Raw genomic sequence first — 25,957 nt, forward strand, 5'->3', positions numbered from 1 at the left:
AGAGTAAAACATTTAGACCAGGGCATTGAGCACAAAACAAATCGATTTTTAAATAGATAAAATAGAAACTTGCAACTTATTGTATTGTGTTTAGAATGATGTGAATAAAAAAGTCTACTATAGAAGAATGGGTGGAAATGCATAGTTGCATTTTAGTCTCCATAAAATGCATCCAAAAGCGAATGAACGTGTCAAAAAGGGTGTATTAAGGGCAGGATTTTGTTAGTTGGGGGGTTTTAGGGACCGCTGAAAACAAATACGCCATTAGAACATACCTCCGGTGCACCTGGTGCTCAAAAACCTTCCAAACTCCAGAAAATAACAGGCCTGAGCAGTGACCTTGAGCACCAGGTAGTTCGGAGGTCAGTTGAGATGGCGTACTCGTATTCAGCGACTCAAAAACTGCCTAAACTTTGTTTCACGTTAAGAAGAGAATGTTACGCTTACCAAACCTATGGCGCACGGGTGGATACTCAACTGCCGATATACGATTCATTCTAGTCACTACGACGTGGCATCGGCGCGCTTCTATCGTCCGTAAGAAATACATGGGTCTATTTCCGCAATGTTCCATTTTTAACGTGAAACGCTCTATTGTATAGTAATCTATTTGCATGCATTCAATGAGAAAACCCTCCGAAACTCCAGAAGATGACATCTTTATCAGTTATTGGGTGTCACATACAGCAGCTTAAACTTATTAGTTCCTTTGTTTGTGTTTTATTATATTATGTTGTAGGTTCAATTTTGCAATTTATAGTAATTTTGCAATATATTGGTTTTTGTTTTTTTACTTCACTTTTTTTAACTTGTTTATATATTTTTTTTATTGACGATTTATCTAATTTTATAAAATTGTATTTGTTATTGTTATTGTTATGTATATCTTTTTCGTGAATCTATGTTAAGCTTTGTCCATAAAATTGTATAATTTTCAGTGACAATAAAGCATATTTCTATTCTATTCTATTCTATTCAGTGACTGTTGGCACCAGGGGACCCTAGAGTCGGTGCTGATGGGTAATCGTGTTCAAAGACGACCCCAAAACTCCCCTGATTGCATCAATTTAGTGCTGAAATCACTCGAAACTCCAGAAGATGACATGTCCCTTGACACCAGGTACTCCAGGTGTTTTTATGGGTATACTCATTTTCAGAAGCCCCAAAAACACCCCGACAAATCTGTTTGCATCAATTTCATGCCGAAAACCCTCGAAATTCCAGAAGATGACATGCCTTAGCAATGACACTGGGCACCAGGTGCTCCAGGGATAGATTCTAATGACGAATTCATGTTCAGCGACTTCAGAAACGTCCAAATAATCTGTTTGCATCAATCTATTGCCGATAACCCTAGAACCTGTCCTGAGCGGCGTATTCGATGTCCAGGGCAGCTAGCTTTAGACAAGTTTTGTATACATAGTTTGATGTTTAACCTCTTGTAAATGTATCTTACCTATCCATGGCCTAGTTTTGTGTTGTGGTATTAAAATGTCCTCATGAGTCCCTGGACGAGAAGCGTGTGTTCCAGTAAATGTTCCTTTTGTTACAATTAAATAATTTTTCTTTTTCGATATTCTTTTAGAGTGAGTAGTTAGGACTATTTAGGGTAGTTAGGACTAATCTATCAACTTGTAACTGGCTGAATCACTAAGGTGAATCCCCATAAAAAAAAGAATGTGTGTGTACTTTGTACGCACGTAAGAAGTTATACTTCTATTATATGATTTAAACGAAATTAATATACTTTTTATTTATATTTTGTTTAAATATTAAACTAATTCATACTTACTACTTCTCAAATATTTTTATTAGAACAGTGCCAAAAATTAAAATAATAAAAGAATAAAACACACACAAACACATTAAACAAGCCACAAATGATGTCTGAACATTAATTGTCGAAATTTTTTTTAACTAAATACGTATTTTCTGAAAATACAATTATATAATAAATATACTTACAATCATAAAATGTATTAAAAAAACAAAAAAGAAAGTTTCTATTGGGACTCGAACCAGCGCTGATAAGAGCGGTTGGTATTGGAATTCATTCGCCTTCTCCGCTTAGCCACGGACACTATGTGTCATTATTTACGAAGATCGACTAACTAAACGGATTAAACTTGTGATATTTTGATATTTTGAAAATTGATCAAATTATTTTAATTTTGAATTGAAATGATTTAGAATTGAAAAAATACAACAAAACATAGAGTAAAAAAACAATATATTAGGTGAATATTGATAGAAATTTTGATGGTAATCAAATTATAGAAATAAAAGTATTACATACTATGTATTTTGGCAGATCAAATAGGTAGGTTTATTCCCATGATACATTAACAATTATTACGTACCTGTTGCTTTTAAAAACTATTTAAAAGTCACTACAATATTATAAACTTTTTTGTTTCTGTCCTCACAACAATAAAACTAATATATTATACATTTGTTTACCTTTACCTTTACCTCCAAACCACAGCTGCCATATCGGATAATTTTTGACATGTCATTTGAACATCCAATCAGAACAAAGTTATAATGCGCATGCGCCGGGCTGATAGGTTTTAACATATAAAAAAATCACCCTCTATCGCCGGTAAAGAAGTATAACTTCAAAAATCTTATAAAAATATCCTGCATTTTCCGGAGTGTAAAACATTGACTTAATTTTAAATAAACATTTTTAACGTTTATGCTCACTCAAGCTAATATCAGAAAATATTTACGTATTTACTAGTACCCTACCGATAAAGAGAAATGACTTTTGCAATTGGTCGTAACAGCGTTGTTTCGTAACTTGATTGGCTACGTGACCATGTGAATTAGCCACATAACAGCAGCAGTATAATCGAACGAATGCACATATTCTTAACGATTCAAGCCCATCTTCACGTCCATGCTTAAAAGAAATGCCAATAACACCAACGAGATTGCCATGTATTTTACTCAATGATTGCTTAGCAGTCAATCATTTATACCTGGTAGAATAAATAAATTTTTTTAATGATTTTTGACCAGAAATAGAGATAGAAATTTGGCACATTAAGAGAAATGAAACTAAATATACAGAGTGGGCCAAATAAAAGTATCCACCCCGATATTTGGCAGTATTTATTGGATTTTAAGAAAATAAAAAAACAGGTCAATTTTTTATCTAAGGGGACACATTTTTACGGTACAAACATCTGTCATTTGTCAACTCCCTCCCTTCCACTTCCCCCACCCCTTATTTTTAAATAGGGAATAGGGGTCGTGTGCTAGCTCATTTGAAAGTGTAGTCAATTCTCTATTTAGTAGTATCAACATTGACATAAAAATTTATACAGTGTGTCCAAGAAAAATTATTTTAAATTAAATTAATTGACACAAAAAGAAGAATGAATGTAATTTATTTAACTCAGAATACATTCTGCGGCTGATAGAAAACAGAAAAAAATGTGTATTTGATAAATAAATACTGTTTGTTGCTTAAATTCAATATTCAATCTACCAAGAGGCAGATGGGTGGAAGCTTGAACATTGAAATTAAGCGAAAAGCAGTGTCTGTTTATCAAAAAACATTTTTTTCTGTTTTCTCTCAGCAGTAGAATGTGTTCTGAGTTAAATAAATTACATACATTCTTCTTTTTGTGTCAATTAATTTAATTCAAAATAATTTTTCTTGGACACGCTGTATTCATTTTTAAGTCGATGTTGATATTACTGAATAGAGAATTAAGTACTCTTTCAAATGAGCTAGCACACGACCCCTATTCCCTATTTAAAAATAAGGGATGGGGAAGTGGAAGGGAGGGAGTTGACCAATGACAGATGTTTGTACCGTAAAAATGTGTCCCCCTTAGATTAAAAATTGACCTGTTTTTTTATTTTCTTAATATCTAATAAATACTGCCTAATATCGGAGTGGATACTTTTATTTGGCCCACTCTGTATAATATGATCGCATGTCAAACTACTGGAATCATGTATTTATATTTGACAGATACTTTCGATTTGAAAATGAAAAAGCATAATAAATTAAAATATACCGGATTAAGGCAAGTTAAAGTTGGAGTTCCAAAAGGAAGTGTCCTGGAACCAGCTCTATAATTGCTATATACTTTTTTCATGCCCAGAATCATGAACAATGGTTCTCCAACTTAACCATGTGAATGAAAAGGCCATCAAACTCTTTGATAGATTAGAACACTTAAGATAATGAAGCCTTCGAGTTGGTGCGATAAGACTCAATATGTGCGATAATTGAAAAAGCGCAGAAAAGTGCGGTTAAAGTATACAAGTTAGTGAGTAGTTTTATTATATAGTAGGGCCTAAGGATTATTGGTGAATATGACCTTAGATAAGTGTCCTGTAGTCCTTTAAACATTTTTACACGTTTTTTTACGTTTTTCTTACGTTTTTTTTATACCTACGAGAATTTTTGCGTTGTTTTTTGAGAAAATGGATAAAATTTATTGTATTTGTTCAAACTTTTCGTTCACATTGATCACAAAGCTGTTTCATTCTGTCTGAGATGAAACTACCAATATGAAAATACGCAAGTTAATAAACTTAAAACTTTAATAATAAACCAGATTTAAATAAAAAACTACAAATTAAAGCTGCGCCTGTAGCTACAAACCAATAATGAAAAGCACTTCAACTTTCTATAAATCCCGGTATTATGATATAGGAGAGAAGTTTCGTAAAATATAAAGCAATATTCCCATTAAAATACCAAAAGCCAGAGTTGCGATGATGGTTGTTAATTGTGGAGGTGATTAAACATGAGTTTATACTTAGAGTTTTGGTTTATAGTTAACGATATGGTTAAGGCAGACAAGTTTTCAATATATGTGACATTAAAAGAAAGAAAAAATGTTTGCCAAAAAGACTTTAATTATAATAGTGTTTTAGTAAAGATTTAATATTATGATAGAGCCATTGTTTCGGGTTTCATCATCTTCATCAACCTATAAGCGTCCACTGTCTCTGTCTTAGTGGGCATCCTCTGCTCGTCAGTCCATCTCGTTGGTGAGCTTTCTCTGCTCCGTAATGTTCTGGCCTTGAAATTTACTCAACAGTACGTTTTGTCTCATCATTTATCTAATAATATGGCGACGTGTCCCGATCAGTTCCACTTTGGCGACAGGATTCTTTCGGTGGCGTCTGTTGTTTTTGTTCAACGACGTATTTCTTCGTTCGGTATTCGGTCTGTCAGAGAGAGACACAACGTCCTTAGCTCCATAGCACTCTGAGTCACGCGATTCTTGTTCATTACCTTTATTGTGAGTGTTAATGTTTCTGTTCCATAAGTGAGTAGGTAAAGATAAGACACACTTGTCAAATATTTTTCTTTTGAGACATATGGGTAAGTCCGATTTCAATACATAGTTTAATTTACCAAACGCTGTCCAGGCGAATCCTATAACGCGGGAACTCACATGTTTGGTTATCTTTGCCCAACTGAATTTCATGTTCTAAGCACTCATACGATGCAGTCTGCCCAATATCCCTTCCATTAATTATTATTATTACATTATCCATACAATATTATTGCATTATCCATATGATGATGAAATATCATATGGATAATGCTGTAAAGATGATATCATCTGCTAATATCAAATTACTGGGCTTCTCTCCATTAGTATCTGTATAATCAAGTAGTAAAGAGAGCTTCGGCTTAAACTCACCCCTGCCTATTTCTATAATTTCTTTAAGTTTTTTTTCATTTTCTTTTTTTTTTTATTTATGGAAGTTCTGCACATTGTAACACTTTTTCTACTTTTCTCTTCTTGTCCTTTTCGTCTGTTGTGGTACGGTCATTTTCAGTTTGAAATATATCTTTGCTTTTTTCTTCAGTGCATATTAGATGTGGTCTGTTTATCCGCGATAAGAGTCTCGCCCGAATCGACTCCTCTGAAGTATACTCCCCTTCCCAGTATAACGTTTTACTTTATGTCTTGTGATTGTTGTATTGAGCAGTATATCCTATTTCGAGTCTCCCTGGTTACAGTAGCCACCCATGTGAAGACTTAAAAAAACACCTCGAAACGCCGAGAGGCCAATCTCCAGCCATAAGTCACTGGCAGTAGTCACTTGGGGAAACAAGTTTTTGGGGCATTCCGGCTCCTTTTCGTCTTGGCACCTGGGCCTACAGGAGTCATGGGGGCGCACCATCCTGGTGCTCATTTTCTAGGATGCAACCGCAACTTCTTTAGGAAATCGTTCGATAAATGGGTTTTTTGGGAACATTTAGTGATGTGTTTTAGTAACTATTGGTTTTTTTTTTATATTTCGGACTTTTGGTGATGCACTATGTTTATTAATATTTTTTCAGATTTAGCTGCCTGTATTTTTTTATATAACATATTTGTTTATTAATGTATTAGGTTCCAAAACTTATTTACGATCATATGGTACGTTACATTGTGCACAAGGTAATAAGCCTAGAAAATTAGGTTTTTATACTTTATTATTGGTTTGATATTTATTTTGTCATATTACTTGCTTGTTCCCCAAATATTTTATTGTTATTCGCTTTATTTCATTTGTTCGGTTAATTCATCGTTACTTTATTTCATTGCATTTGCTCGGTTAATTTAGGTCATCGGTTCGGTATTTATCTTAACTTCATTACTATAACTTTTATTCATTTGTATATTTAACTTTACTTATTCATTATTGCATTTTCTCTTCGTCAGGCTTGTGCCTATTTATTTATATATTTTCAATATTTTTCGGGTTTTAATTCAGTTATACGTAGCAGGCGTACTATAACCATTTGGTAGAAGACTCATGAGAGTTGTACCCTATATGTAAGTAAGAGGTACTTATGTAATTTTGTAACAGATAACATTATTGTAGTTATCTCAAATATAACTTTGTATAACTTACGTCCTTTTAGAGTCACATGATATGCACTTGGTGTAACTCAGAGATTGTCAAAAATCTAGTAGTTATTTTTAGTAAATATTTATTTATTTTTGTATATCAATTATTTTATTACTCCTTTATGTTCATTATTACAGATTTAATATATTTAATATTTGACAGCAGTATAAGATACCTGGGAGAATGATCGAAGATCATTTTCATGGCGCCCATGATTTGTTAGTTTTATTTATTTTGTTCGTCTTTAGCAATTATTCATCTTCATTCATTTTCAGGACATTATTCTTATTTTATTATTGGACCTTTTAGTCATCATTACTATCTACTTTGAGCTACTGTTCTTCGACAGGCATGAAAACGAGCCGTATCCATCCTTGAGTGTCAAGTTGTTCTCTTGCATCTCATGCTAGCCTCTATTCAGTTTGCCTCTGTCTCTTCCCACTCTCTTCTTTTCATCCCATCTATTTTCATTTTTGACTAACTAGTTATTTGCTTTTCCTTACTTCTGTTGGAGTATATCTTTCTTTTTACTTTCACTCCAACAGAAGTTTTCTTAGTTTTGTTACATTAGACTTACTGTAGACTTAGCAATAAATACCGCTTTCCAATCTAACCAGGCGAGCTCCAATATTGGTGACGTTTTATTCACTTACCTGTTAACTTTAGTTGTATTTTGCGTTTACAGGGATGGCTGTTAATAGGCAAGGCTGTATTTTGTCTCCTCTAACCTTCAATCTCTATTCTGAAATAGCTATTTGTATAACAAGGGAGGAAAGTGCTACTTTTCCTCCCGAGAATGAAGTTTACTGCCCGACGCGTAGCGGAGGGCAGTAATCATTCAAGGGAGGAAAAGGCACTTTACTCCCATGTTATACATATGGTTTTTCCACCTTCCTCAAATAACAAGTCATTTTTTCATTTTTACTTAATTTATTTATGTAACTAACCAACAAAATTTATTAAAACTAAAACTAACAAGTAGGTACAATATAACTGTCAACTGTCAAATATAAGTCAAATTAATAATGTAAACATTGTTAAATCAAAATAACAATTTACTGTTTTTTACCATTCTGCAAAATACAGAGTGTTTTATAAATAAACGTTAAAATGTATAGAAACTTACGTAATAGAAAATAGATATTGTACAGGGCGTCAATAAGTTACATTTCATGAATGAAATACCATGACGTCACTTTTACTTTTCCTCCCTAGGGAGGAAAAATATTTTCCTCCCTAGGGAGGAAAAGTACAACTTTGCTCCCTACAATCAGGTCCGGAAAAGTATACTTTCGGTAGAGGTAGGTGGAAAAATATTTATCAAAGCTTTGCACAAAACTGAGAAAGGTATTCTACTAAATGGATGCGGGCTACCTTTAGAACAAATAGTATATTACAGTCAACAATACGGAGTCAATATAAAAGTAAAGAAGACAAAATTTATGATCATCAGCACGAAAAAAAAGGGAAGGTCAACTCTACGTCAATCAAACCTCTGTAGAAAGAGTGAAGCACTAGAACTATTTTGGCACCATAATAAATTAAAAATAGACCAACAACCAAGAAAAAAAGCGCGTACCGGAAAAGTTAGATCCACTTTCAACCGGATGGGAGCCTTCTTCAAGGGCCACAACCTCTTTTTTCGTACAAAGTAAGAATTCTGCGACGCTACATCTTCTCTGTCTTTTTTATGGTGTTGATTAATAGACCTTGAACGAAGATATGTGCAGAAAATGAGAACTATTTGAGATGTGGGTATATCGGAGAATACTTTAAAATCCCGTGGACTGACGGAGCCACAAATTAGAGATTCCTCAGGATAATGAAGAAGAACCTACTGGTACTGACCACCCTTAAATCTTGAAAGGTACAATACTTCGGACACATTATGCGAAATAAATCCAGATACGCAGATAGCCCTCCTGCAAGCCATCCTACAAGGAAAATATTTAGAGAGCGGGGTCCAGGAAGTAGAAGGACATCCTGGTTGACGAATCTCCGAACCTGTTCAACAAAACATCTGTACAGCTTTTCCGCGCTGCTGCAGATAAGATTAAGATTTCCATGATGATCGCCAACATTCGTCACGGATAGGCACATTAAGAAGAAGACACTGCGAATTTCAATTACACATTTAATATTTTGATTAATATTTTTCACTCTACGTTACGATTTCCCCATCAAATTCACACTTTATATGTTGGATATGGTTGTATAATGCAGGAGATAAAACGATTAATTCAGCGTTCATAGTTCACATAATTAGCGCCATGTGGCCAGCTTCGTCTAAGTTTACCATTTAAAAAGCTTAATAGGTAATAAGGAGGGTGGGCAATAGAAATTTTTAGACAAATGAAAAAGTATTTTATGACCTGCTGATGTTGCTAGGAAGTGCCGATTTGCACTGACAACAAAGTATTTATCACTTGACAGACCCAAACCAGACATCATTTAAATCTTCAGAATACTAATTTTACATTCGTAGTTATTCGATAGAAACCGATTTTATAAAGGAGTAAATGAAAACAAATTCCACAAGGAAAGAATCTTCCTGTAACTGGCTGTATACCATCAATCACAAAAAAATTCATGAAAAATCCATCATAAAAAGTATAAAATTTATTAAAATCTCTATAAGTGTTACATCACAAAACGTTTTCGATATTTATCGAAACGATTCGGGCCCTCAAATTTCTATTATTTAAACCAGAATATTTCTATTATCGGTATTTTAATACCGATTTCCCGAAAATTATATAGAAAAAACCTATGAAAGTTGATTTATAAATAGAAATTACTTTTATTTTCATTTAATCTTCCTGTCTTAACCCCGGAAAAAGACTCTGTTGACAAGTGCGGTGGCTGGCAATAAGAGAACAATATATCAATAGTAAAAGCTCGGGAAACAATCTACCAAATGAACGAACATATCCTGAGATGACGAATTGCTTTAGTCGCCTTCCAGAGTGAGTTGTTTCATTTCAGAAAACGGCGAAACAACGGAAAGACTTCTCCTATGGAGCTTCTGGAAGATTTGATAAAAAAATAAAATCTCATATTTAACGTAAACTAGGAAATGAAAGAATTTTCTTTAATGTAAATTGTTGTATCAATTACATCATAAGACTTCTCCAAGGAAACTATAGATGTGGTATATTTTTATATGCAAATGAGGAAAAAATAACGTAAGAGATGAAATAAATGGAATAAAGAGAAAAGAAGCATAAAATACGAGCATTATTTTTTTCTCTGATTCTGGCCTCGGTTTAGAACTAGAACCTTTAGCCACTTAATTGTACAACTTATCACTATCTAAGGTGTAATGTGTAGTTTGTGTGTTGAGTAAGTGTCTTGTTACTTTGCAAAGTCGACGTCATTGTCTTTGCAAAGAGACGCTAATTGTATCCGAACGTCTGCGGTCCCTCCGGTGAGTACCAATCCCACAAGGACAGAAACTATTTTCATTTATTAATTTATAATAAATGAAAAAATCCCTGACCCTGGTGAGATTTGAACTTACTACCATTCGGAACTTTCGATCCAAAGGTTAGGCGCTCTTACGAGCATTATCATAACGAAAACTTTGTTTATTTAGGTATTTTTTCAAAATCTTAGTAGATGTAGTGGGATGTAATTGCATATATTAGAACATAATTTCTTATTCCAAACAACTTTTCATAATAACAATTTTGAATATTGTGAAATAAATTAAGGTACTTTACTCTTTAGCGAAATTCATATTTTTTGGCATACCTCGTGTAATGTAGATAATATTGGATATCTAATGGTTGAATTTTAAAAATAAGAAGGTTTTCCATACTATATGTGTCCAACTTAAGTGACACCCTGTATATAATGTGTACATAAATATTAAAATGTACACAATACATATCATTCAGTAGACAGCTCAAATAAAAACAAGCTGAAAATTCTAGAATTATCATAACGAAAACTTTAGTAGCATCATACGAACTTAAGTTCATAATATGGAAAATTGCTAGTATGAAAAGTTATTTCGAATTAAAAACTGTTTTAATGTGCAATTATATCAGTCTAAGGTTCTTTACTCTTTAGCGAAATTCATATTTTTTACCTTCACCACGTTTTTATTATTTATACGGCACAATAAATATTTATTTATATATTAAGAGCGAAAAGTGATACATTATTGCTTGAGAGTAAGAGTTACCACTCGACGCGTAGCGGGGAGCGGTAATTACTCGAAAGCAATAATGTCACTTTGCGTTTGTAACACATAACACATTTTTTCTACAATCACTTAATAAAATGAACCTATTTGTTGAAGCCGGAGATTCAGGATGTAACCAGAAATCACTTTCTTCTGACGAAGAGTCTTAGATTTAAAATGTTCTTTATTGTTTTACTTCAATTATTTTAATTGTTTTATTACAATAAACTTTGTATCTGAGACTTTTCGTTCTCCTCGTTTTTACATAAAAATGTTTTAAAAAAAGGTCATAAATTCTAAATGCAAAGGTTAAAAATTCTGGAAATTGTGTCAGACTATCCTTGTTTTAGAAAATTTATAATTCATACAAACTTTTACGTCCTTCAATATAATATCGCTAAATTTTGAACATAGTATAAATGTTAGCAGAATAAACTATAGCAGAATATAAAATAAAATTTTTAAATTAAGTTGCAACCAATGTTGCAATCCTTTTGTTTGCAGTTCAGGCCTGCATTATTATGTTTCAAATGTTTCAGTTCCAATTTTGTATTATGCTTAAATACAATAGATTTTAAAATAACATATGAAACCATTATTAATTATATACTTGTGAACCTCACTCCGTTTCATTATCCTTGCATGACAACACTAATTAATTATTCATGAGTAATAAATCCGTCAGTTGTAAATTCTATATGGTGTTTTTACTACAAAATTACACTTACGTCATTCAAGATTTCTGACGTCAGCACCCCACAGCGTTGCCAAACCACTAGAGTAGTAAATAAATATGAGTTATTCTCCAAATGTTACAAAAAATTAACTCAGACTCCAATACGGAGAAATGGATATGCAACCACCAATTTATCTTTCGAAAAGGACACTCAACGATACAGCGGGTTCATAGAATAATACGCACCATTAATTCTGCAATATAAAGCAAACAGTTACTGCACAGCTTTCTAAATGTTATTCAAGCCTTTGACAAAACTTGACACAAATTCCTATTTTTTTTTTAAATCAACCTAATTCCCATCACCTACTTGAAACTGTTAAAATCCTGTCTAAATGGCGAAGAATTCCGAACGGGAGTGAATATAAGTAATTCTAATAATTTTCTTACAAAATCTGGTGTCACTCAGGGCATCGTTCTTGGACCAATATTATACGTGCTATGCACAACAGATCTTCTTCTTCTTCTCATCCTTGTTGTAGATCTGTCGATCTGTTAACTCCGACGTTGAAGTATTTCTTGAGAGGTAGGCTGCCAGCCATCTCCCCATCTTTTTTGGTGGTTTCCCGGTGGACGCTTGAACCATTCTCTTCGTCTTTGCCTACCCATCTTACTACATCTTGCACGCTACATTGTTCCCTGATGATATTGTTTCGTATTCTATCCCTTCCTGTCTTCCCTGCTATTGCTCTTAGTGTCTTCATTTCGGCTGTTCCTAGCATGCTTTTGTTTTTATTGTATCTTCTCTTGATTCAATACCATAGGTCATAACAATTCCGATGCAAATTTTATAAATTCTAACTTTGCTGCCAATTCCCATATATGGATGATTCCAGACCACATCTTTCAAATATCCGGACATGACTGTGGCCTTGTTTCTTTGTCCTCTTAGGTATCTGGCTGGGTCATGATAACTTGATAAATCTACACCTAGATATTTGAACTGGCTTAGCTGTTTTATGGGTTTCCCCTCTACCACGAGCTTGCATCTAATTGGATGTTTCGCAATGGTAATATTTTTTGTTTTCTGCGTGGATAGTCTTATGTTGAGTCGTCGTCATGCTTGGTAGAATTGATAAAGTTTTCTTTGTAGGTCATCCTCATCCTCTACAATCAGTGCTACAAACACAGCAGATTTACCCTCCAATAATGAAGCCACCTCTGGTACGTTTGCAGATGATGCTGTCATCCTTGCAGCCGACGAAAATTTAATTATAGCATCTAACATTCTACAGGTACAACTTAATGAAATTGAGACGTGGTCAAACAAGTGGAGAGTTGAAAGGAATAAAACAAAATCAGTCCAAGTAACTTTTACCTTGAGAAGAGACCAGTGTCTCCCAGTTTCACTTAACAATATCCAACTTCTTCAATCATCTAGCACCAGATACCTAGGAATACTTGACTCGATTGGAAAGAACATATTCCTAAGAAGTGGAACTAAGGTGACCTAAAAATGAAAGCTCTAAACTGGCTAGTCGGTAGGAAATCGAAATTAACCCTAGAAAATAAAATTGTTATCTACAAAGCTGTCATAAAACCTATCTCAGCGTATGGTATGCATCAAGCTAAAATACTGCGAACGAAAACTAATGCATCCTGATATGTGTCAAACGTAATACTTTATGAAGGCCTAAGGGCTCGGACACATGCCAGCGCTTAACTCCACGTTTTACCTGTTTTACCTGATTAACCCTAACGTCATTACCCCCTTTCAAGTTACCAAGGGAATAGGTAAAACACGGCATTAAATGATGACATGTGTCGGAGTCCTAACAATCCCACTTATAATCAGTAATCACTAAATATAGCACAAAGCACTATGAAAGACTGAAATCTCACGAAAATCCCAAACTCAACATCAAATAGAACATCATGTCAATAGGAGACTAAAATGGGTCTGGCCACCTATCTTGAGAACCGGTTAAAGTGGTCTTGTTACTAGGAGAACACCTCACCAAGCCAATAGAGCCCTTTGTTCTGCAGCCAGCAAAGTAGCTTAAAGTACCTTATTTGTATTTTGATTACTAAAGAATGTGGCTTAATAAAAAAGTTTCCAAATATTTGCCAAAACGCAATTGAGCATTATAAACCATAGGCCATGAGAGACTTTGTTAAAAAAGGCTGGGATTTTATTTTTTGATTGTTAAAAAAAGCTATAAACACATAGTGTTTCCCGTGCCTAATACATGCGTTAATGCATGCTACGTAGAAATAGCGCCGCTTGCACTTTTACCTCCTCTACCTACTCATTCGATTTTAAATGAGAAATCATTGAAAACATCACTCAAGCACTAGGTGTTTATAGCTTTGTTTTAACAATAAAACAATAAATTTTTAGCAATACAAATAATTAAAACCGATATAATTTGACTTGAACTTTCAAATGCGGTAAGCAGAATTGCTATTTTATTTTTTAATCAAAAGTTATTCGGGTTCAAAAATTGCAATTTTTCGATTTTTTGAAAGTTCAACCGCGTTTATCTCGAAAACTATGCATCCTACGAAAAAATTTGTGGGAACATTTTTTGGTTAGAAAGGCCCAAAAAATACAAAAAAAATGTTTTCTTTTGCAAGACATCGCTGTTATGTGATTCCTCAACTTCTTGGTTTATAACAATCTTATCGACATCCGGATCAACTATTACCCAAAAAATTCGTGTTCTACAGGTCCAAATACATAAAAAAATCTTGGGTAAGTCCATCTGAATACAGGAGGCCGTTGTACCCCCCTGGCGACAGGACTATACAGTAAAACCTGTGTTATCGGTCACCTGTCAAAATTGGCTACCTGTACTAGCGGCCAGTTTCAAAATTCTCCAAACCAATTATATGAAGATTTTCTTATTTAAATAATCCGATAATACCAGGTCATAATAATTATGACCTGGTATTTACGGCCATATTTATAAAACGGACGCCGCCAAATAATCGCGTATTTTTAAAGCCCATTTCATAGAACTGTACCTGTTAGTAACGGCCAATATGTTGATAGATTTCAGTAGTTTTTCAGAAGGTCAGTAATTGGAGTTAAAATCAGTAGGTCTACTAAAAAATCCGTAGACCTGGTAACCCTGAATATTATAAGCATTAACTCTTTAAACTTCTCCCATTTTTGTGACGTGAGACTTGGGCTGTCTGAAATGACAACCTGTTTTTAAAGGTATTTTAACGTAATTAATCTTACGTATTTAAAATCACCTACAAAAGACGTTTATACGACGTAATGTTCAAACACGTGTATATATTCAACCAAAAACTGACGTTTCCTCGACGTTATTGACGTCACTTCGTTGCCTGGGTCATAGTGGATACGTTGGTGCTCCTGGAGCGGAGCTCACCCTCGGCGATCCAATCGGTGGCATAATATGTAGAGGAGCGCATGCCGTATCCATTGGAGCAGTTACACGGAGCACGGAGCACCAACGTAATGGATACGTGCCTTTAGATCGAGAGAAAGGGTGGCTAAGCATCTACTCATATTGAACGTTATCTAACCTAACTATCCGCATATTTTAAATAAAAATTTTTAGGATTTTTCTTGTCTTTGAATACTTAATTTGGGTATCCCGGTGCTGCGAAAAATTTTGAATTGATATTTAAGAATTTCGTGAGTTTGAGGTTAAAAAGTCGAGTCTTGTTTTATTTCTAGATGCAATTTCTCAAAATGGCTATATTTATAGTCCAAGTAATGAAGCTTAAAATAGGACAAAACCTCGCAATTTTTACAGAATAGATCGATTTGCTTGAAAATTTAAGAATAAGTAGTGGATAGTCCAAGGATCAAAATCTATATCATGCCGAAAGGCGCTTTTACCATGGGGGTGGTTACCACCCCATCTCGGGGGTGGAAATTTTTTATTACATTTTAATCACAAAAGTTGGTAAAAACGTTCATTCTAAGCAAAAAACATTCTACAAATTTTTTTGATAAAATTGATAGTTTTCTGCTAATAACTCCAAAATTTTCGTTTTATCTAAACAACTTTACTTAACAAAAATGTACCTTTTGAAAAAATAAACAAAACTGTTTCTTTAAATTTTCTTTATCATCAATAGTAATCGAGCTATAGTTTATTCTATGTTGGCTCTTCTTCGTCAAATGCTAAATATTGGAGTTTCAAAGTCAAAAGAGGGGAAAACTATGCATTTTTCAAGGACAACTTATTTAATTTAATTTAAAGTACTTAAATACTTAAAAATATCTATCTCCAGTCCCTATTTTTGAATATAATGCCAGTCCCTATTTTTGCCAGCGAAAAAGTGATCGCAAGCAACCCCCTAATCATCACCCTAATTAAAATTAGTCTTATATTTATTTGTTTTTTTTTTATTTATATATTATTAATCGGTTTTAGAAGTTTGACCGGCGTAGAATTATTAGTTTTTAAAAAAATTGAGTTAAAAGCGAATAACGAATTTTTGTAGTTTGGAAAAAATGTGCTTTTCTTCAGAATAGCAAGATTAGCATCAGAGATACGAAAAATTGTTTCAAAATGAAATTGTAGCTTATTTAATTCTTAAGAATCTGGTTCGCAAAAATTTTTACTACTGCAATAATTGAATGAGCTATTGACAATTAGAACTTGTAATAACATTCAAAAACCATATTAACAACCCTTTCAAAGTCATCTCTTTTTGCGACTGAGTATTTTAAAAAGATTTAATATTAATGTTCTAATAGATCTTGTAAAAACCTATAAAACAATTTTTTACCGAACTTCCTTGGATAAAAAATAAAAAAGTTACGGTTGAAAAATCAATATAATTTTTTGAAAAAAAAAGGAGAAATCCAATTGGAAGCATAATAATGTAAGTTAGCGGTGTTTATTCATTGGCCTTATTTATTCTTATTCATTTATGTATTATTAACAGATTCTAAAAGTTTGACTGGCTTAGAATGATTAGTTTAAAAAAAAACTGGAGGTAAAAGCGGATAACGAATTTTTGTAGTTTAGTAAAAAATACCATTTTCTTCAGAATAGGAAGATTTGAATCAGAGATACGAAAAAGTATTTTAATACAAAATTGTAGGTAATTTAATTCCCAAAAACATGGTTTGAAAAATTTTTTTCTACGGTAAAAATAGAGTGAATCGTAAATGAGTATATAGAAAACCATTGATTTTTTCTATACAAAACTAACACTTTCGATAGCGAATAAATCGAAAACTATTAATTTTATCAAAAAGATGTATAGAACATTTTTTGCTTACAATGAATTTTCAACTTTTGCGGTCAAAATATAATAAAAAATTTCCACCCACGAGATGGGGTGGCAACCACCCCCATGGTAAAAGAGCCTTTCGGAATCATATATATTTTGATCCTTGGACTATCTACTACTTATTTTCAAATTTACAAGCAAATCGATTCATTCTGTGAAAATTGCGAGGTGAAAAGCTTCGGTTCCTGGCCTAGTAGGCACTTCAATAAAATTTACATATATCTATGTAATTCATTTTTATTTATTTATTGTTTATACATATGACCTGGCCTCTAGTGACTAATCCAGGTCGTTTTTTCCTGATGGGATTACATAGATTTTTTTATATTTTTACATTTTTTACTAAACTACTTAATCTATTTTTACAATATACTAATTAATTTGCCATAATCTATTAATTACATTTAACAAATACATTTAACAAATTTAAACAATATACACCCTATATTTTTTCCTGTTGGACAGCTTAGGCTTGCATATCGGTCTTGACAGTAGTTTCTGAGACTTCCGTACAGACTTTTTGGACATCTCATTCTTCGAAGTCTTTCAAAGAATGACGGCCACCAAAGATTGTCAAAAGCCCCAGACACGTCTATAAATATCATCAAAACATATTATTTTTATGCTTTCATTTACTATTTCAAATACTTTATTTATTGCATCTTCTGTTGATCTCCCTTTCCTAAAACCATACTGACCAGGATGTAATCCAATTTTTGTTCTTATTTGATTTAATTTTTTACATAGCAATTTTTCTTGTAATTTTCCCATTGTATTCAATAAACATACCGGTCTATATGATTTCGGTAAGGCAGGATCTTTATCTTTTAATATATCTATGTAAAATAATAATTTTAAATAGATTATAATTATTATTATGGATGTGTAATTTATATTTTTCTATTTCAGGAGGTATAGACTTAACGAACCGCCACTGGTGGTTGATAGGAACAGTCCTATTATTAGCAGCTGCTGCGGGAGTCGGTGTTCCCATAGCCTTAAAGATAAGCTCAAGTGCCTCCTTTGAAGAACGTCTAGAGTTTGCAACTAGGTACGTTGAAAAGTAGGAATTCAAAAATTTTATTTTTATTTCTGTGGCAATAAGTATGTTCTTGAATAGAATAATGGCGGTACATTTTATAATATAACTGAAGAGAATATCTGAAATATTATTTTATATATAACATAATAAAAAATTTGACATAAATATTCACTTTACAAGTGAGGGAGTGAGAAACACCTATTTAAAACGACTCACGTAGTGACGTAGGTATATTAGGTCACCCAAATATATCTGAAAAAAATTATCACTGTATTTTATTTGGCTGAAGAGTACCACCACTTAGAATTAGATGAGATCTCCTCTTGGAAATGTAGTTTTGCTACATACACCTTTTGGTATCTACAGATATGTAGTTCTGCCTTATGGGCTTTCAAACTCCCAAGACTTATTTCAGGAACAAGTTGAAAGAAAATTTTGAGACTTAGAAAATGTTCAGATCTTACATGACGACATGATAGTAGTTGGCCGAGATAAAGAGGAACACGATAAAGCAGTAGTTGCACAAGTGATAAAAAGAGCCAAAGAAACCGGTGCCAAATTCAATAAAGAAAAATTTCAATACTTCCAGAGGCAAGTAAAATTTATGGGACAAGTATTTTCAGAGAATGGTATGGAAATAGACCCAGATAGAGTTGAATCTCTTTGTAAATTGGAAAGGCCAAAAGACAAAACTGAACTTCAAAGAATAATATAGTTGGAATCTTTAATTATGCGTCCCGAATATGGCAGAGCATATTAAACCTCAATGTGAACTTTTAAAATCTGACGTAAAATTTATTATATTATAGGTACGTAGAAATATATTAGACGTAGAATACTTATATTATATTGTCGAAAATTTACTAATGGAACTAACTGAAGAAGAGAGTTTCAACATTATTCTTAAACTTATTGTTTTTGTTTGATCTGCCGTCTTTTTTGCATTTCAAAAATGTGCTAAGACAATCAAATTTGTGTGAGTTTTTTTTAAATAAAAATTTTTATAAATAAAAACGAAAAGCCCCTGATATAGAATCCACCATTATAATAAAAATAAAAATGATAAATAATTATTTAAATCTTAAACTCTTCTTCTTGTGAAACTTGTGAAAACTAAATGGACTCTACGATATGCAGTCACATTCCGTTTTCATTCGTCTAGGAAAAGGTCAGGAAGAAATTTCCTATTACTCAAATTTGAGTAAAGATAGAAAAGAAAAGAAAAAGACAGTTTATGCCTTTAGATTCAGAGGGATGCAAAAACCATAGACAGCTGTTTCTGCCTTACAGACTTGCTCAGTAGAACTAGCGTGCACACCTCTGAAGCAAAACGAAGCCAAACCATCTAGGTCTGGATCTCGCGTATGAAAAAAAGTTGATTAGTAGCAAGCTGAAAATTTGATAATAGCTTAAGGGTGTCTAGTGTGACAGACTTTGATGTTAGGAACACTGGAACAGGGGAAGTTTTAATTGTGGAACAGATTATAAATTTGGAAGGTCTGACTACGAAAACGTCCCATGTATTTTGTCGGAAAGAATTTCCAATTAATTTGTTACCCTTTCATTAAACTGTCCTGCAAAAATCAGACTGCTATTTATCACCAACTGGGCATTTTAATGAGTGGAACACCTAGAACATTTCAAATGACAGGAATTATGACAGGTGACAAATAGCAGTCTGATTTTTGCATGAAAGTTTAATGAAAGGGTAACAAATCAATTGGAAGTTCTGTCCGACAAAATGCATGGGACGTTTTCGTGGTCTAACGTTCCAAATTTTTAACCTATTCCACAATTAAAACTTCCCCTGTTCCAGTGTTCCCATACGTCAAAGTTTGTCCGACTGGACACCCTTAAGCTCTTAATAAATTTTCAGCTTGCTATTAACCAACTTTTTTTCATACGCGGGATCCAGACCTAATCTATTTATGTGGAATTTCAAAGATCGTTTAAAATCCAGAGTATCTCAGATACAGAGTACTAGGAAATTTCTTTCTGATCTTTTCAGGAATCTATAACAAGAAAAGTTTTCAGATTTAAATAATAATTTGCCATTTTAATTTTTAATAAAATGGTGGATCCTGTATCTGAGATTTTTCGTTTTTAGGGCTCAGTTACTTTAAATTGTATATATAACCTATAAAAAACCTTGATTTTATCTATTTTGAGATCTATACAAATAGGAAAAATCCCAAAAACCCCTTCAAAAACAGTTTTTCCGGTGGCGCACCTTACGGAAAAATCTGAAAAAAAGTAGGAATATAGTTTTTGATAAAATATACAGGGTGTCCAGAAACTCTACCGACAAACGAAGACAGGAGATTTCTCAGATAATTTTAAGACAATTTAACCCAATTCACTTAGTCCGAAAATGCTTCTTAAGGGAGCTAGAGCTCTTTGAAGATGGCGTCATGAAATTAGTTTTTCTTAAATACCTCCAGAACGCTTTCATTTAGAAAAACGAAAATTGGTATGCTTATTTACTTTTCAGAGATGAATCGATTCCATTCATTGCAAATTTCTAGTACCGGTCATAGGCGCGCATTTTGGGTAGAGCAACGGGTATTTTATCGCATAACTTTTTTGTCCTTAACTTTTATGCATTTTTGACACCGGATTATTAAATTGTGAGGTATTCTAGTACTAAAAGGTACTCTTGATTTAAGTCGGTAGGACACACCGTTTTCTAGAAAAATCGATTTGAAAGTTCTTCGTTTTTGGAATTTGAAAAAAAATTGAAAGAACTTTTCAACAAAAAACGAAGTATTTTACCAACATAAAGTAGGAGTAACTTTTAGTACTCGAATACCTCATAATTTAATAATCTAATGTCAAAAATGTTCAAAAATTCAAGACAAAAAAGTTATGCTATAAAATAACTGTTGACCTACCCAAAACGGACGCCTATGAGCAGTACTAGAAATTCGCAATTAATGAAATCGATTTATCTCTGGAGTATAAATAAATGTACCAATTTTCGTCTTTCTAAACAGTTTTTTTTTTGATTTTTTTTTTAATTCAAAAAGCGAAAAGTTTTCAAATCGATTTTCCTAGAAAGCGGTGTGTCCTACCGATTTAAAACAATAGTCCCTTTTAGTACTAAAATACTTCCCAATTTAATAATCCAGTGTCATAAATGCTTAAAAATTAAAGACAAAAAAGTTAGGCGATAAAATAACCGTTGACCTACCCAAAACGGGCGCTTATGACCGGTAGTAGAAATTCGCAATGGATGGAATCGATTTATTTCTGGAAAGTAAGTACGCATACAAATTTTCGTTTTTCTAAATAGAAGCGTTCTGGAGGTATTTAAGAAAAACTAATTACATGACGCCATCTTCAAAGAGCTCTAGCTCCCTTAGGAAGCATTTTCGGACTAAGTGAATTGGGTTAAATTATCTTAAAATTATCTGAAGAATCTCCTGTCTTAGTTTGTCGGTAGAGTTTCTGGACACCCTGTATAAATAAAAAAAAATAGAGTTGTTAGTCGTTCCAAAAAAAAGTCATGCACTTTTTTCTCACAAAATGCATTTTGAGGTTATGTTCCTACATTTAACGTACTGGTCTATAAAAATGGACTGTTTTATAAAAGTAAAAGGGAACAAAATTTTTTTTAATTTGTAAGTTGATTACATTAAACCTAAACAAAATAAAAACGAACAAATATCGTTTTTGATCCTGAATGGGGGAAATAGGGTGGAGGGTTAAAATTGCCCTGAGAATTATTTTTTAATCATACAAAACGTGAAAAAAATATAAAAAATTTAATTGAGGAGTTATTCTTTTTATTTTATTTTTAACTTTATTTTTAATTAATTTTTTAAAACGCATGGAGTTATTTTGACACGCAGGCATTAGGGGTAACAAAATAGTAGACAGGCTAGCCAAATCCGCCCTAGAAATAGGCAAAAAAACTTACAAAAAAACCCATGAACTTACTACCCATTTCGGACATTGACATGATTAGTAGACGACACCAGAAAGAAAATTGGCAAACGTGTTATCGAAACACGAGAACTGGAAGTAAATATAAATAAATGCAGCCTGAAGTTATCATTAAAAGATGGTTTCATTCTGTATCAAATCGCCATTTCATAATAGTCATAAATAGATTGATCTGTAATCACGCTCTTACCCCCCTTCATATGTACACTTTTACAGTTTGGGTCTCACAGAGTCGTCTAACTCTGAGTGTGGAAAATAAGGTGATCTAGTACATATTCTCCTCGAATGTTCACATCATTCAGTAAATATAAACAAATTTTACGATAATCTTAATATATTAAAAATTCCACTTCCCGTCTACCTGAACAATTCGATTTTGTCTGAAGATATTATAGTCCAGAGAAATAAGATTTTTCTCGTGACACATCCCCCTCCAGGCCGAAACCAAATTTTTTGAGTAGTATGGACATCTATATTAATAACCTATATGTTTCCTGCAGCCGATTTTGATGATATACATAGCTATAAACAAATGAAGATCAAAAAACGATAAATTTTCGCTTTTTTCGTCTATTACTAAAAAGTGAAGCACTTTAAACAAAGTTGAGAATAAAAAGCTGATAAATCATATGAAAAACTTCAATATGGCGTTCGCTAAATATGTCTATCTTTATTTGTTGCTTAGAAAATTGCAAAAAAATTCATAAATTTTGAGATTTTATAAATGTTCATAACGTATGTAAAAATTAAGTAAGAACTTTTTTATCACACGGAGTGCTGAGACTTCTGGTGCTTAAATTATATTCTAAATTTCAAAGCAATTGGTCAAATGGTTTAATAGTTATTTAATTTGTTTATCCCAAATTAATTTTTTTTGCAACACTATAAGTCGGAAAACGATGAGGTTACAGTAATAGTTTGGACAGATTATGAAAGAAGAAGATTTATGCTATTAACTTCATTTAAAAAAAAAGACAAAAGATAATTATAAATAGTGCAAAATCATTTTGCAAGAACATGTCGATTTTTTGCTTATAAACAATTAGAATAACTTTTTAACCGTTACCATAGAAAAATTAGTTTTCCATATTTAGAAAGACTAAATTTTTATACACATTTAGAAAGAAAAACAATTGTCCTAGGACAATTAGGAACAAAGTTAGCCCCCTTCATTTTTTAATTCACGGCAGCTTTGTTTATAACAATTAAGAAATAAAATCAGCCGAATTTGAAAGAACATACTTCAAAGTTTTAACTTACCAAGTATACAAAAGATTTCCTTTCAAGGAAATCGTCCACAAAGCTTAAAAATATGGCCCTTAAAATCGGCCGGCGTTGAAACTTGGGATAGCGATGAGAGGGGGGAAGGAGCTGTTAACTGTATCTCTGGTTCTCGATTATTTATTTCGTTGTTTCTTTTTTTAAATTGTATGTACTTTTTACGTACGTTACGAATATGCGTTATTTAAATAAACTAATTGTTATATACACCATCAAATTTGTTTAAACAATTTTTTTTCAATTTTTTTAATAATATTTGATGTATGATGATGATTTTTTTATTGAAAATGGACATGTATCATTCTTATGACAGGAACATCCTGAAGAAAAATTATAGTGAAATTTTTGCAACCCATAAAAATTTTATGGGGGTTCTGTTCCCTTTAACCCCCCAAACTTTTGTGTACAACCCAATTAAATTATTATTGTGGTACCATTAGTTAAACTCACTGTTTTTAAAACTTTTTTGCCTCTTACTATTTTTTCGATAAGGCAGTTTTTATCGAGTTGCGGCTTCTTTTTAAATTTGTTTACATAAAAATTTTATGGGGGTTTGTTCCTTTACACCCCCCAAATGTTTGTGTACGTTCCAATTGAACTATTACTGCGGCACCATTAGTTAAACACAATGTTTCTAAAATTTTTTGTCTTTTAGTATTTTTTCGATAAGGCACCTTTTATCAAGATGTGGCTTCTTTTTTAATATGGTTCAAAATATGCCTAAAAATGTAAATTATAAATAATAAATTTTCATACGATTACCAAGTCTTCATAATCGTACTTAACCATATTATACAAATATGTGGTGGATTTGACGAATATTTAAAATATCTCAATAAAAACTGGCTTTTCGAAAAAGTACTAAGAGGCAAAAAAGTTTTAAAAACATTGTGTTTAACTAATAGTACCACATAAATAATTTAATTGGAACGAACAGAAAAGTTTTTGGGGGTTTAAAAGAACAAAACCCCCATAAAATTTTTATGGGGTGTCAAAATTTTACTATAATTTTTTTGTAAGATGCTCCTGCCATAAAAATACCACATGTCTATTTTCAATAAAAATCTCTTCTATATATTGGACAAAATCGATTTTCATTTTGTAAATTCAAAGGGCTGTAACTTTTTTATGTGCATATTTATAGGTACTAAGGTAAGTTAGGTTTAATCGAACTATTTTTGGTCCCAGAATATGCGATTAAATTTATGACCTGTATCTTTGTTACACCCTGTTATTATTATATTAGTAATCCTATTCAATCATTCCTAAATCTAAAATTGGCTTATAATATTAAATTGAAAATAAACAATCTCAAATAAACTAGGATTTATTTCTTGATAAACATGCTACTAGATAAACGAAAAATGAAATGTAACAAAATTAGAGAGTGGATAAAAAAAACAAAATTTTTTTCAGAAATTTTCTACAATATTTTAATAATTGTATCTTACAACATTGAAAGTTATAATTTTAAGATGGTAAAAAAACAAAATATATTTCATACATTTTGGTATGATAGCAAGACTATTAAAATAAAATTAAAGGAGGTTTATCTAGGAATACTTGTATTTTTATGAAAAACGTAACAATTATCAGTTACCCATTTATTATAAGATTTTGTAAAGTCAAGTGCATATGATCCACTCCTATAATTGCCAACAAAGTCATCCTAAAAATATCGTAAAAGAATTTCCAAAAATTGTTTACAAAATTTACATAGTTAATTAAATAACCACTTTATTATCAAAAAACATAATATCCGTAACGTACGCAAAGAGTACATGCAGATTAAAAAAGAAACTCCAAAATAGATAATAGAGAAAGATTGAGGTTTTGATAATCGAAGTCCATAAACTATTTATATCTCTGTACTAACAAGTACTCGGTCAACCAGTTTTGCAAGAGCAGATAGTTTTTTTTTAATAAAATATCTGATATAAAGAAGATCTGTTAATCGGATCGGCACTAACGGTTCTTAGCTTAATTTCCAACCCCAATCAATTACGTTTATCTCTTTTTTGGTGGTTCTGTAACTTCAGTTTTTCATTCATCTAATAGCATGTTTACTAAAAAAATAAAACCTAGTTTATTTGAGATTTTCTGATTTCCATAGACCAATACTATTTTTAGAAACAATCGAATGGGATAATTTTGTTTTTTCATACTTTAAATTATTACTAAGTTTAATAAAAAACTATGTATTATTATATTATTCATAAATATGTATGTTTTGTGATTAAAATTACTTCAAATATTATTTAAAAAAATTGAAAAAAAATTGTTTAAAGAAATTTGATGGTGTATATAACAATTAATTTATTTAAATAATGCATACTCGTACTGTACGCAAAAAGTACATACAAATTAAAAAAGAAATGTCGAAATTCATAGGCGAGAACAAGAGATACAGCTAACATTTCCTTCCCCCTTCTCATCGATCTCTCAAGTTTCGAGGCCGGCTGATTTTAAGGGTCACATTTTGAAGCTTTGTGGACGATTTGTTTGAAAGTATATAATATTTTTATATTTGGTACATGTAAACTCTGAAGTATGTTCTTTCCAATGTGACTGATTTGATTTCGTAATTGCTTTAAAGAAAGCTGCTATGAATTAAAAAATGGGGGGCGGCAGCTTCGTCCCTAATTGTCCTAGGACA

General features: G+C 32.3%; 2 protein-coding genes across 2 annotated transcripts in view; one reads left to right on the forward strand and one right to left on the reverse strand.

Moving 5' to 3' along the window:
• LOC114324245 (dipeptidase 1) overlaps positions 1 to 25,957 on the forward strand; it is a 996,635-nt gene that overhangs the window by 302,700 nt on the left and 667,978 nt on the right. Inside the window, exon 2 of the mRNA XM_050646393.1 lies at positions 17,943 to 18,084. Within this exon, the coding sequence (XP_050502350.1) occupies positions 17,943 to 18,084 (142 nt within the window). The remainder of the gene's footprint in view (positions 1 to 17,942; positions 18,085 to 25,957) is intronic.
• The window catches only part of LOC114324246 (glutathione hydrolase 1 proenzyme-like), a 189,562-nt gene that overhangs the window by 73,046 nt on the left and 90,559 nt on the right, over positions 1 to 25,957 (reverse strand). The gene's annotated exons all lie outside the window — the stretch shown is intronic.

This window comes from Diabrotica virgifera, chromosome 3 (genome assembly GCF_917563875.1).
Source record: "Diabrotica virgifera virgifera chromosome 3, PGI_DIABVI_V3a".
Lineage (NCBI taxonomy): Eukaryota > Metazoa > Arthropoda > Insecta > Coleoptera > Chrysomelidae > Diabrotica > Diabrotica virgifera.